This window comes from Larimichthys crocea, chromosome XIV (assembly GCF_000972845.2).
Source record: "Larimichthys crocea isolate SSNF chromosome XIV, L_crocea_2.0, whole genome shotgun sequence".
Classification (NCBI taxonomy): domain Eukaryota; kingdom Metazoa; phylum Chordata; class Actinopteri; family Sciaenidae; genus Larimichthys; species Larimichthys crocea.
In genome coordinates this window covers 10,238,428-10,251,836 of record NC_040024.1, presented here as the reverse complement: position 1 = coordinate 10,251,836, position 13,409 = coordinate 10,238,428, and the positions used below count along the sequence as shown (strand labels likewise).

General features: G+C 41.4%; 2 protein-coding genes and 1 non-coding gene across 4 annotated transcripts; 1 reads left to right on the top strand and 2 right to left on the bottom strand.

The window, feature by feature from the left end:
* Positions 1 to 3,493: 3,493 nt before the first annotated feature.
* b4gat1 (beta-1,4-glucuronyltransferase 1) lies at positions 3,494 to 8,364 on the bottom strand. 2 transcript variants are annotated; one of them, XM_019264643.2, is made up of 3 exons: positions 8,110 to 8,364; positions 6,864 to 7,868; positions 3,494 to 5,552 (listed from the first exon to the last, which is right to left on the bottom strand). In XM_019264643.2, the coding sequence occupies exons 1-3, from the start codon at positions 8,119 to 8,121 to the stop codon at positions 5,361 to 5,363; spliced, it is 1,209 nt and encodes a 402-aa protein (XP_019120188.2). In that variant the 5' UTR covers positions 8,122 to 8,364; the 3' UTR covers positions 3,494 to 5,360. The 2 variants fall into 2 exon arrangements, with proteins under 2 accessions (XP_019120188.2, XP_010745778.3); XM_010747476.3 differs by having other exon boundaries at positions 6,864 to 8,364.
* Positions 8,365 to 8,527: 163 nt separating this feature from the next.
* trnas-gcu (transfer RNA serine (anticodon GCU)) lies at positions 8,528 to 8,609 on the top strand. Its single transcript has one exon. It is a non-coding gene; the product is annotated as a tRNA-Ser (tRNA).
* Positions 8,610 to 10,363: 1,754 nt separating this feature from the next.
* pfdn2 (prefoldin subunit 2) lies at positions 10,364 to 13,203 on the bottom strand. Its single transcript, XM_027287846.1, has 4 exons — positions 13,048 to 13,203; positions 11,358 to 11,446; positions 11,073 to 11,196; positions 10,364 to 10,977 (listed from the first exon to the last, which is right to left on the bottom strand). The coding sequence occupies exons 1-4, from the start codon at positions 13,171 to 13,173 to the stop codon at positions 10,786 to 10,788; spliced, it is 531 nt and encodes a 176-aa protein (XP_027143647.1). The 5' UTR covers positions 13,174 to 13,203; the 3' UTR covers positions 10,364 to 10,785.
* Positions 13,204 to 13,409: the final 206 nt, after the last annotated feature.

Below are 13,409 nucleotides of genomic sequence, written 5' to 3'. Positions count from 1 at the left end.
AATCTTTGAGGCGCTTGTTGGCATACACCCAGTTTGTGTTGTGTAAACAGTAGAGTAATTGTGTCATAGCAACCATCATCTGCTACTGAATGACGGTGATAAATGAACCTTGCATTAGTGCATCGATCGCAGCAGAATTAACTACTGTAAATGTGTGCGTAAGGAGTCGAGAACATATGTTTAAGCGATTCGCTTTGTGGGTGAATTTCCCCATAGCACAGCGTGACACACTTTAAATGTAAGCATTTTTAATGATTACTCACCTTTATGTGTGTTTATTTATTACGTCTTATGGGTGTTTTCCCGCTGGGTTCACGTGACAGCGGAGGCAGGAGGACGGAGGCGTTGGTGAGAAGGATTACCTATATCTGTTAGGCCTCCTTTTCTTTCCCCGAGGCCGTGTCACGTCTCATTACTTCTGTCCTCCAACCCGGATAGTCTGGCTTTAATCGGGATACATTTAAAATGCGGGCAGCCTGGGCGTCCAAGAACACCAGGTTTAGAGGCCGACTGATATGCATGCCCTTTGCTTGAGAGGCTTTTTTTATCAGTAAGCGGACAGGTAAACTTCTCCCAAAGCTGGCATTGATGGCAGTTAAGCCCTCACTTGTTTAAGTGAAACGGATGGATGCATCTCTTAGAGAGAGAGAGAGACGTGCTCAGTGTGTGGTTACAATGTGTTGTTGTGATTGTCTCATCGAGAAAGACCGACCCCAGCTGACAGACAGGCATGCAATTAGTGTGTAACATCACACACATCACGTGTAGGAGGAAGGGTGAGCGTTTGATCATTCGTCAGTCAAACTTTCGGTGGTTCAACATTTAGTATCTTTGGATTTTTTCACTATTAGATGAGATATTTAAGGATATCAAACTCTAACGCTCTTGGGAAAGTTAGTTAGTTTATACTACATTTTGACTTTTTTAATTGATAAATCCAGAAAATCATCTGCAGATTAATCAATATTGAAAATAAACGTTACTTGCAGCTCTTAACTGGGACTTCAATATAATAAGACACTTCTTAAACTTTAAAAGTGATTTTTTATATAATGTAACATAAGAATAACAGAGAAGATGACGCTTTTATCTTGCAACTTTATTAGTCGATGACTGACGATTTAATCAATCACTAATCAAGTAAAGATTCAATTTTATTCTTCTCAAATGGGACTGTTTTGGTTGGACAAAATAAGAAATTAGAAATCTTTAAATTGAAATCTGGTAAATTTTGGTTGTGTGGACATTTTTCTGTTATTTAAATCTCTCCAAAATCAACAATTACATAACAGCTTAACACTTAAAACATATTTTATCTACTTTTTGTAGCAGAAGGTTACAGATCAATGTGTAAGAACGATAACTGGCTGTTTTCTAGTGGTGTTGAGATAAACATATCCTCAGCAAACCTTTTTACAATTGATCTGTGCAGCACTTTGTCCATATACCCATCATATACTTTAACTAACTGACCAGTGTTAGATCCTCAGTGTGATGATAGAGTAGTTTGTGTGGGCGTTTTAAAGTGTTTTCTGACATGAAAATAATCGTTAAGTACATCTCTGACAATGTGTCCAAACACCGGACCTCAGTCAAGTAGTGATTCTGACGAAATTCACCATTAATTTGATGTTGATTTTTTATTTTTTTTAACTACATATTATCGTCTAAATTCTCTTACATACGCCTCTAATGTTGCAAATACGCGTCTTTTGTAATTGTAATCCATGTCTCAGTCAGACTCCTGACATAATATAGTCTAAATCCCCTTTGAGACACTTCAGTTAACAAATCATTTATTCAATAACTGTAAAGAACTCTTAAAGCATTTGGCCTAATCACTTGCAAATCCTTCCAGTCAAGCGGCTCATTAGAAGAAATCATTGTTAAGCTGAGTGGCATAAACATCCTCTATAGACCTTTTCTCCTCAAACTGCTGTTAAACATGCTACAAGGGACAAACAACCAATTCATTTGTGCCCACGTTTTTTTTTTTGTGTTGTGTGAATTCCTTTCATCAGTATGGGTCATTGACTCCTTCATTTCTCACCCATTCACTGACCCAGAAGGGTCTGTATGTCTACAGCGCCCGCCTGTATTTTGACCCCTTGCTCTCGTTCGCCCTCACCCTTTTTCCTCCCCTTCCCTTCACTCGAGGAAACCCCCCACCGCCTGCTCATCTCGCCCTCCAGCTGGTTCCCCCTCCACCGTCCAGAAGCCGCGGAGAAGCTCTCTTGGCTCTTAGCAGGGCGGCTAATCTAGATGGCGGGAGGCCTCCCTCCTGCTAGCGTACAACAAGAGAGCGCAGCCCTAATTGCTTATGTCGTAAAGCTCTCTGACCCAGATAAGCCTCCACTCCCCAAAGCTGTCGACATAAACCCCACTTTACCTCACCAAACCTGCCTCTCCTGATCCACACAAGCCGCCCCCTCCCTCTTGACATTTCTGCATCTTCTGCCACGTTATTAACACCCAGGTCAGCGGGAGAAGAAAAAAATGAACACCACGAGGAGACGGAACATCGACGTCTTTGTAGAGTAGTAATTTTCTTGTCAGGTGTGGAGATGCACGTCGAAAGACGACGATTTCGGTATTTTTAGTTGATGTATTTTTAAATAAAGTCTCCATGTAGATCAGGACTTGCTTTTACAAGTTTGAGCAGAAGGCAGCGTGATAAACTGAGCAGAAAGAAAAGTGTCAGATGATAATTAGTCGTCCCCGATGAAAGCTGATCTAAAGCCAAAGCACACAAAGTTGCGTGCCGCTTGCTCTCGCGTGCCTGCTTCATTATCGAGCTTTGTAACGCAGGCTTAACCACAAAATGCCACGGCGCCTTTGGACAGCCGAACGCCGAATGTCACATGTGCTCCACTTCGCTAACAGATGGCCGACTCACCGATCAACACTTTTAAAGCTACACAAACTGTTGTTTCTTTGTTCCTGAGACCATTTAATAGGATGTGACGAGAAACCTCGGTTACTCTACTCGATGTAGCTGTTTGTAACTCGGACCATTTCAAACTGGAAACTACTTAAAGTCCCCTTTAAAACTTAATTACCAAATAGGAGCTTTTAATTGGATGCTGGCCTGACTCACCTTGTAATCACCCATCACATGCTATAGGTGCAAGGATGCCTTTAAACCGCCCATCTTAAGCCATGTTACACCACAGGTTAATGTCAACTGTGTCAAGTGCTTGGTGAACGATACTCCTACTGATATCTCCTTTAAACAGTTTAAACTCAAACAAATGAAATCTCCAACATTATATTTATTAGGAACACGTTTCTTTGCTCGTCCTGCCTTCAGCTTCTTCACCTCCTATTTAAGCGATACTTCGGAAACGCCGTAGACATTACTTGTCATTACAAATCCCTCTGGTGAGGTTAATTGATTGGATTTCTGCATTTCCAAGTACCCAAAGAGAGAAAAGACAGAGGATGTTGTTCTGTACTGTAGTAGAAATACAATGAGTAACAGTTATGAATCAAATAAAAGTCTTCTGGTAGGTTTAATAAAAATTCCAACAATACAAACCAAGCATTATACTTTCTGAACACAAACGAAATAATAAATAAAAAAAAAAGAAACTTTTTCAAGTAAAGAAAAGACACATGAGAAAACAAAAGCACCACACCACGTCATCACACAAAGGTAATTGACTGAAACTACCAAATAGAAGTGACTGTATAGTGGTTTCTAAAACAAAAACACAATTTCGTGCTACAGTTTTCCTGCTTGGGGTCATTTAAAATTAAAAAAAGAAGAAAAAAAAATCGACCTATTCCAGTTTTACAATAAATATATCATAAAACACAACAAGTGAGGAAGGGAAGCTTATTTAAATCTGTCCAAAAATCAACAATTACATAACAACTTAACACTTAAAACATATTCTGTATACTCTCACTAAACAGACATGAGAAGAGTGGTAGTCAAGGTTGAACGCTCTATGTACTGTATGTACCAGAAGGCTACAGAACAATGTGTGAGATCAATAATTGGCTAGTGGTGTTCAGATAAACATATCCTTTTTACAGTTTATCTGTGCAGCGTTTTATGAACTCTACTCCCAACGACCAGTGTTTATGATACAGTAGTTCTCCACAGTCTTGCTGAAATTGTAGCGTTGTACAATGTTCTACGTACAGTTTCCCAGTGCTTATGTGGTGCTAATGACTTGTGAGTAATCTCTTCAGACAGTTCAAACAATTTGTGGCGCAGAGTAAATTCACATCTCCCCGTGGGCCCGACAGCACTGGTGACTGGTGTTGTGTAATCCCCGTGTTTACTTCAGGCTGAAATATATAGACTGAAACACTCAAGTGCCTGTTGCCACCTGGTGGTTGGAGCACGTCATTGTGCTGGCACAACATTTCCTGTTATGATAATTGAACTCAAGCTGAGAATGTCTGTAACCAGACTAGACTTTTGTGGACCACCTCTGCCACATCTTTTAGTTCTCTATCTACGTATATGGACAACTTGTCATCATACAACCAATCATATAGTGTCATTTTAAACCTTATTTGTACAAAGCTGTTACGTCATGGTTCTATCTCTGGGATAGAAAGACCCTTTTTTTTATATTTCACTATAAAAAGGGATGACTGAAAAGTGGATGCATTCCCCTTAGGGCGCATTCAGACAAGATCAGGCGCTGCCGCAAATCGCCGCAGGGTTTTCCGACGGTTTGTGGGTCCTGCTCGGGGTTTGTCTATTTGTGCTGAACGTAACCGCTGTGAAATAATAACTCATCAGGCTCAGGCAATCAGGCTCAACTTCTCCGCTGCAGATCACTGTTTTTTTGGCGAACGCCCCTGCAACCTTAAAAAACCTGCGTTTTAGCAGCAGTGCCTCATTCCTTGCCTGTATCTTTAAACTTGTTACAGTGAAAGTTTTGTCTCTGAGTAGATATGTAGTGAGATATGTAGGTCTGTCAGTCATATTCTTGCATCTCAGCTAAAAAGGTACCTTATATGCTTTAACGTGGATCAAATGCCATCTAGGTTTCTAGATCTGCATTTGATTTGGAAAAAAACCCCCCAGTAATCTCATGAGTTACCAGCCAGTTCTCTAAAATTGAATGATCATTTCATTCTTTCAGTCTCAACTTAGCAGAGGGCCTTCAGAAATCCCCAGAGAACATTCCCCTGCTGTTCATTTTCAGAGAGTCTTGAAATAAAACCCAGTTTGGATTAGATTAAACTGTTCCATCATCACAAGAAATCACAATGAAAACTAGGACATTTTGAGGCAAGGAGAGCATGACTAGATAGATAAAATAAGAAGAATGCACGTCCATCATCTCAGCAGAAGGCTGACTTCATTAGGCAGGATATACAGTCCTCATCTTGTTTCAGCATCGTCGGTTGGAGGATGGATATTTGGTTTTCAGGCCCTCTTTGAAGCTGCGAAACAGAACCCGGTTGCGTTTGTTCTCCTCGTCCTTCTTGGCGTGAAACTCGCCCTGGATCTTGAATCCCCGGTGCACGACGAAGGCTGAGCTCAACACCGAAAACCTGTATCCGGCCACATGGAGCTCGCAAGTCTGAAAAGAGGAATCAGAAGGACAGGGTGAGGAGGCAGACATGGAAAGTGGGAAGTGATGAGGGGGATAAAAAGGTGAGGCAGATTGTGCAAGGGGGCAGAAGAGGTGAGAATAAAGGCGACAGCAAGAAAGACAGATGGGAAACGAGGAGGAGGAGATGAAATGTGTTGAAGAAATATGGCATGAGGAGAAGGAGGAAGATGGGTTGAAGGAAGGAGCGAGGAGATGTAGTGAATAAGGTATAAAATGGATGAGGTAAGAGGTGGTGAGGGAAGAGGGGATTGACCATCAAGAAGGGGAGGTCTTCTCAAGAATGGACCAACAGAGGCTGACAAACTCTGACTTTTAGTCCTTCAAAAACACTGCTGGATGTCAACTTACACACCCTGTAACTCAATACTGTCCTTAAATAGACCTTCCCTGCTTGTTTTATTTTGGACTCCACACTCCCCTTTTGCAACAGAGGCCTTCTGTCACTAAATCTGAACTCTTAACTCTTGATGAAATAACCCTGGTGTGTAAAATGAAGAGTAGTGCCCCATTAATCCAGCAATTTTTTAAAGCAAACATACCAAGAATTCACTGGTTGCAGCTTCTCAGTGTGAGTATCCGTCAGGTTATTATGGTGAACGCCTACCTACCACAACTTCAAACCCCACCACAAGCGTCTGAGACTTTAACTTGCTCAGATTTTGTCATTTTTCTTTGGTGATGTGTCTCTAAATATGTAAATATGCTATGTAGTTAAATTGTTTTCCTTTTCAGCTGCTTTTACATTTTTAAAATACTACTCCGTGCAGATTGACGTGGGCTTCTCGGACACTTCTGATATTGACCACAACACTTCTGATTTGGGTTTAAAACACTGACTAGAACGGCCACGCTTTATAGCTTTAACTACATTCATGCCTGGTGGAATATGGACCTTTTTGGACTGATGAAAGCTTTGACTTGGTAGACCAAATTATTCATCAATCGGATGGACTGACTGATTGACTTTTTGTCAAACTATTTGCAAATAAACGCTGTATTGGATTACATTGGGACAGTGCTGTCAAATACAATGTTCTTACTAGAGTAAAAATATACTCAAATTTCTTGAAATACAAGGCTAGTAAAAACTTCCTTACTGTCAGAAAGACGGACAAATGTGTGGTTGGTTCTGGTCTTTTTCGTGGGACACGTATGATCTCAACCATCTTTCAAATTACTCTAAATCATGGCACCTTTACTCTAGAGGGAGCTCACTATATACTGGTTCTGACATTGGAGAAAGGGTCTTTCACACATAAATGTTCAAACTATACAAACCTGGCTGATTCGATTGAAGCCATACTGCTTGAAGTTCTCATCATAGAGGGGCACAGTGTGGGGCCCAATGTAGAAAGGCTCCCAGGGGTCCACCCAGGTGAGCGTGTAGGCGACTTCCAGGGTTCCCGTCTCTCTAACGTGGCTGTTGACCCATTGGGAGTAGTTGGTGGGGGCTTGACAGCGAGGACACAGCTCTTCATAAAACGGCCGGACCTCACCTACCTGGTAGAGCTGCACCAGCTCCGACTTGGTGGCGGGCATCTTCCTGGCGTGGCGGATCTCGAAGGCGGGCAAGACGAATACCTCATCGCTCGCCGGTTCCCGCTTCATAATCATAGCCAGGAACTGCTGGTGCAGGTCAGCGCTCGGCATCATGTCGATGTCGATGACCAGGATGTAGGAGGTCTCCGTGCCACCTCGGGCCACATTACGAAGGAGGTTATTGGGGTAGGAGATGTTTCCACTGATGGCGTAGTTCTTGTATTGATCCCTGTGGGTCTCCAGTCTGGAGAACACGGAGGCACAGTCCTCAAGCCCCGCAAAGTGCTCACGGTCCTGCTCGGGGAAGCTCGCCATCTCACCTGAGAGACAAACCAAGTGAAAGTCCACCAGGGCTTGAATCTGAGGGCAGAAGAAGCTGAGCGCATACACGAGGGCCGTGGCAAACTTGACATCTTGCCCGTGTGCGAATATCGCCACGGAGAGCGGGTTGTGCCACCTTTCCAGAAGAGACTCCAGGTGATGGAGGTTGTTGATGGTTGTGTGTGTGGCCAAAGCCAGGACATTAGAGCTGGGGTCAGATCCTGGTTTCTGGTTTGTGGTGAGGTCACTTTTGATCAAGTTCTTGTACACCCTGTACTGACCGCTGTTGTCGAAGATCCCACCGGTGGACAGGGAGTACCTCAGACGCTCCTTCCTCGAGTTCTTCTCAGGGTGCCCATTCTTCTTACCTCCAGAGCCTCCAAAGAGCTCAGAGTACCGGTACCGCTGCTGCTTACCGTGAAACTTGGACAAGAAGGACAGGTATATGAGCTGCAGGAGCGCCACTATGAGCAGAGCACTCAGCACCACTTTGAAGGCGGAACATTTCTTGGAGAGATGCATAACAGAGAGCAAACTGCAAAACTGGCAAAGCACAAAGCAAAGGTCCAAAAAAACAAAACACACAGCGGGGCTATATCTGCTATATCACATCAGGGCTAACAACACTGCCAGCAGCCTATACGGCCGGAAATAGCGCGCACACCTGACTGCACATGGTGCTGGTTCGTGCAAACGCTTCACACGGTCCCTCCGACGGCACGGATTAATCGACAGACACCGTTATCTCCATCAAAACACCGTCGTTACCAGCCTGCTCCTCTCTTGCTCCTGCTCCTGCTCCTGCTCCTGCTGCTACGACGGCGGCGGCGCACGTCTGTGCGTAATAACCGTAATGACTGGAGTAAAGGCGCAGCCGGATTAGCACTGTACTTATACTATATACAAACGTGGTGCTTAACATTCGCCGGTGAGAATAAAGGGCGATTGTAAAAAAAAAAAAAAAACACGTGAGAACAAGCGTGTTATAAATCAAATAAAAATACATTAATTAACTTCACTTTAGACAATGAATGGTATAGTAATCTATAAAGACGTATTTACTGTAGCATAGGAGACCATGAGACGAGGTGGCCGAGTGGTTAAGGCGATGGACTGCTAATCCATTGTGCTCTGCACGCGTGGGTTCGAATCCCATCCTCGTCGGAAATCACTTTTCGTTTTTATTTTATATTTAGTGTATTAAAGTATAGTTTAAGTAAAAGTGTAACGCTTATTTATATTCATATATATATATATTTGTGGGATGTTATTTTATTGAGTAAATACAAGCAGCAACCTCTGCAGTTCCTCAAACGTCCACTTGAGGCCGGCTCCAGAACTGACTCCCCATGTTAAAATGTCCAACTTCTTATGGAAATGTGAAGAGATTCAAACATTTTGGAGCTCAGTGATAAGGTATATCTCTCAGATCACAACTTCCCCTGTACCATTTTGCCCTAAGTTATGTATTTTAGGCATTTATCCAGATGGCTGTACTTTATCCTGTTTAAGGAAAGAAAAATGGTTGACTTCTGTTTACTACAGGCCAATAGCTGTATTGCATTGTGTTGGAAGAATGTTGGTTGCCCCTCTTTTAACCACTGGTTAAATAACCTAACATCAAGTTTGGTTCTTGAGAAACTGACCTATATTGGTAAAAAGAAAACAACATTTGGAAGTTATTTCTGGAACTGTTGAAGAACTGAGATGTGGAGGAGGCAGTGGAAGAATAAGATAATGAGATAATTTGAGTTATTGTTTTCAGTGCTGCCATGTGTTTGAGATGTTTGGGATGTTTTAACTCAAAACATGCGTACGGAGTTGAACTCTAAACTTCTGGTGGACAAACACAAACGTATCTTTGGTGGTTCTGTACTGCAATCAAGCGTCAATCTCCATGAAGTAAAGCCAAAAGCTGCAGTTCCTCAAACGTCCATTTGAGGCTGGCTCCAGAAGAGAGTCAGTCTCCATAAGTCCCCATGTTCAAATGTCCAACTTCACAGCAGAAATAAACATGTTTACAGCCTGGTACAAAAACAGTTTTGGTCTCTATAGCCAATTTCCCCGTTCATGACAACTGTACTGAGGGTGAATTTATATACAACTCACCTGTTCACATTATATTAAGGCTTAAAGTTATGCATAATTAACAGCGTGGACACTTTGATTGACAGGTGGGTGCCATTAGAGATGCTTGTTTGAGCACCCAAGGCGTCATTCAGCCACAGATGATCCACGTCTTTGCCAATTTTTAGATTAGCTTCAGACTCCGAGCTTCAAAACATCTCTTCAGAAACCTAAATGTGACGTTACATATATGCTGTCCATTCTTTATAATGTCAGTATTTAAATACCAATATATATATATATTATATAATTTAATCCACCATATAGACAGACAACATTAGCCAACCTCAAATTGATTTAACTGCACTACAATTTGTTCTGCTCCAGAGGTGATGTCAGGTTGTGGATTTAAGACAGACCAGACAAAAAAAAATCTTTAATTGATGACAATCAACAAAAACATTTTTGTCCTTGAAACTACAGTGTGGACGGCGTACATCAGGTCCTCGGCTGCGCTTTCTTCAACACTCACAGGTGAAGTTTGTGCTTACGGATGAGAAAGAATACGACACGTTTAATTGTGTTTTCAATGACAGGGCTTTATTATTAAGGTGTGGTGGTAGCAACGACTTCTTTCCACATCACAGAACTCGCTTTAGTAACAACTGAACACAAACTGACTGTGTAGAGACGACATGAGGGAGGGTAAACAAAGCCACAGATTCATTCAATGATCTCATGTTCATGCTCATTAACACATTGTTGAAATGCTTTCCAGGACCTGTGCTGCCTTGGCAAGGGTGACAAAGCTCAACTTACTTTAGGGCGCTATGAAATCAGCTTTTTTTTCCCCTCATTTTTAAGTTGTCAGTCCAAAATCTGAAGTTTGTCTTGTATGTTTCTTCAAATCTCCAGTGAAATCATATTTACTCGCTTGTGTGTAAATGAGAGTAAGACTGAAACAAGTACTTGAGTTTAGATGTTTTAATTTATGCCACAGTATTCCAGAAATACAAAAAAAGGGTCAGCTTCAGCGAAAGGCAAATGCAAGACAAACACCTTTTAATCTTTACAGAAGCAGAGAACTACTGCGTACTATGTGTCGACGAACTTCAATACCAAGTGCATTATGGTTAGCAGAAATTTCATCTAACGTCAAAACTAAGCCTGTGAACAGTTCAACCTTCAAACCTTTAGATTTTGGGACTCCAACCGTGTTTTTCAGTACTGCAGAAATCATAAAGGCCCTACTGTCACGCTCTATTATTACAAACTACGACACTAAAACGCCAGCTCCGGTTTTAGACCCGCCTCCTTCGCTGTCCCTGGAGGACGCTGCCGACTGGCCTTGTGCATCTCCTTCACCCTCGCCCACCAACCGGATGTTGTAGCGTTCCCTGTACTCTGTGAGCTCCCGTCCTTTCGACTGCATTTGTGTGTTGATGGACTCGATTATTTTGGAGATCTGCGGGAGGAAAACGACGAGAGTGAGACCTCAGTTACCTTATTAAAATACAATTTTAACAATGCAACACCATGGCTCATCCAGTAGTCCATCACCTGTTCTTTGTTGGTTTCCAAGGCTGGTAGAACTTCTTTTACCGTCCTCTCCACCAACACTCCTCCTACTAGACGATAGCATTTCCTCGACGGGTCCACGTCCTTCAGGGTGTCAATTACTAAGCTGGAAGTAAAAAAAAAAAAAAACATAAATTAATCTCAAAGCACTCAGACGGTCAGTTTTCTGGTCTGGTAACTGAACTGAAGCATGCTGTGTTTGCTGTAACTGTGACTCGGGATGTGAATATATATATATAAAGGCAGTGAAGAGCATCTGCTACCAACCTGTGCTCGTTGATCTCCATCTCCAACTCTGCGGCTTTAGAAGCCATACTGCGCTGCTCCTGACGCATCCTCTGAAATGTTGCCACCACCTGCCACACGAAAATACACCGTCAGCAACAACCACCAACAATCTTTAACTCAGTAAAATACATCTGATTGTTCCAGAAGTGCTCGCTGCTTCACACAATAACCCTCTCTCACCATCTCATCATCTGGTAGTGAGCAAACATTGGAGGCCGGGTACAAAAATATATGATATAAATAATAAAAGATAATTAAATTAAAACATATAAATAGATGAAATAGAATTAAAGCGAAAAAACATAATAAAATAGATAAAGGTTAAGCTAAATAGACAAACTAAATAAATAAAAAGTAAAATTATGTAACAGATTAAAATATATAAACAAAATGATTTTTTACAGAAACTATGACGAGTACTTTTAATTTTAATGCTTTCAATTGATTAGTTGGTTGACAGAAGATAAATCAGAAACAGATATTTTATTTCTTTGTTACTTTTTATTATTGTTATTAAAGTCATAAATACTTAAATATTCAGCAGTTCCAGCTGTTTAAATGTTGGTGTTTACTGCTTTTCTCTACTTCATGTCACTGTAAATGTTAATATATTTGAATTACTGACTGCTTATCAGACAAAATTAGATATCTGAATGTGTTTTTCAGTATTTTCTGACATTTTACAGACTTAAAACTAACTTAATTAATTCATAAAATCAGACTAATTAGTTAGGGCCTGACTTTCACTATGGTAATGGTTCTGTACTTCTTTTTTTTAATTTTTTTATTGGAAATCAGCATTTCACAGTTATCAATACAAGGTATAGAGTTATACCAGAGCTGTTTCCCCTGCCAAACCAGAAAAACAACTTCTCCCAAAACCAATGAAAGAGAGAGGAGAAAAAAATAAATAAAATGACATAAAATTAAATAAAATAAAAATAAATAATAACAATGATATATAAGAAAACATGTAAGAAAATAAGTAAAAATACATGAGAGAATTATTGAATGGTGAGGAAGAATGAAATAAATTAATACTAGACTAAAATAAATAATATAACATATTAAAGGAGGTAACGGAGAAAGAATATTACTAATATTAAGGACAATAGATAAGTAAATAAAGGATGCTCAGTGTGTACAATATAAAATTAGCTAACGATAATAGTGTGGATCCCCAGAGGGCACACTATCACTATCAGTTTAGTTAGGATCCAGAGAGGTGAGGGTGTTAACATAAGTGATAATAGTTCTGTACTGTAATACTTTAATGCTATTATTACTTAATAAAATAATAAAACATGAATACTTGAGGGTGGTGTAGGTGGAGGCTGGTTAAGAGGACCTGGGTGGTGTTCAGTGATAAAAATAGCTCCACTCACTGTCTTTGACTGGGCAGCCTCCATCCCATTAAAGGCGTACGCTAATTTAAGCTCATTCAAATCCACCTCCACCTCATTAAACTGTTAATTAGAGTCATAATTATTAATAAACATAAATAACATCACGTTAACTCTCGTGTTCAGGGAGAGAGAAAGCAGCTAACGGTTAGCATGTGGCTAGCTGGGAGTCAGATCAGCTGTTTTTCAGCTTCACCTGGACCCGACCGAGCCACAACCACACACGGCGTACCGACTAAAGCGAGCCGAGCCTGAGCTGACGGTACCTGTTCGGCTGACGGGCCGGACTGTTTCCCGCCGGAGGTGTTGGTGCCGGACTTGCTACCCGTGCTGCTACTGTTGGCTGCCATCTTGGTAAGGGCGTTGCTGAGAAGGACCCCGGGAAGAAGCATGTGAAGAAGAAGAGGTGGTCCATGTGAGTGCCTGTGCGGGAATGCAGTCCTGTTTAGAAGGAGGACTGTTTTTATTGATTTATTTATTTTACAATACACAGTAGGACAAAGCCCTTCTGTCTGGTCTTCCTAAGAAAACACTAGGCCGCTTACAATTAATACAGAACTCTGCTGCCCGAATACTGTCAAAGACCAGACAGAGGGTACATATAACCCCCATTTTAAAAGCCTTGCAC

Excerpts from the sequence above, each read along its gene's own strand:
- pfdn2 (XM_027287846.1), bottom strand. The coding sequence starts at position 13,173 with ATGCTTCTTCCCGGGGTCCTTCTCAGCAACGCCCTTACCAAGATGGCA. Across the intron at positions 11,447-13,047 it reads CCGGCCCGTCAGCCGAACAG|GTGGTGGCAACATTTCAGAG; the intron begins GTACCGTCAGCT and ends TTCGTGTGGCAG. Across the intron at positions 10,978-11,072 it reads TGGAAACCAACAAAGAACAG|ATCTCCAAAATAATCGAGTC; the intron begins GTGATGGACTAC and ends TTCCTCCCGCAG.
- b4gat1 (XM_010747476.3), bottom strand. The coding sequence starts at position 7,967 with ATGCATCTCTCCAAGAAATGTTCCGCCTTCAAAGTGGTGCTGAGTGCT. Across the intron at positions 5,553-6,863 it reads GCTTCAATCGAATCAGCCAG|ACTTGCGAGCTCCATGTGGC; the intron begins GTTTGTATAGTT and ends TCCTCTTTTCAG.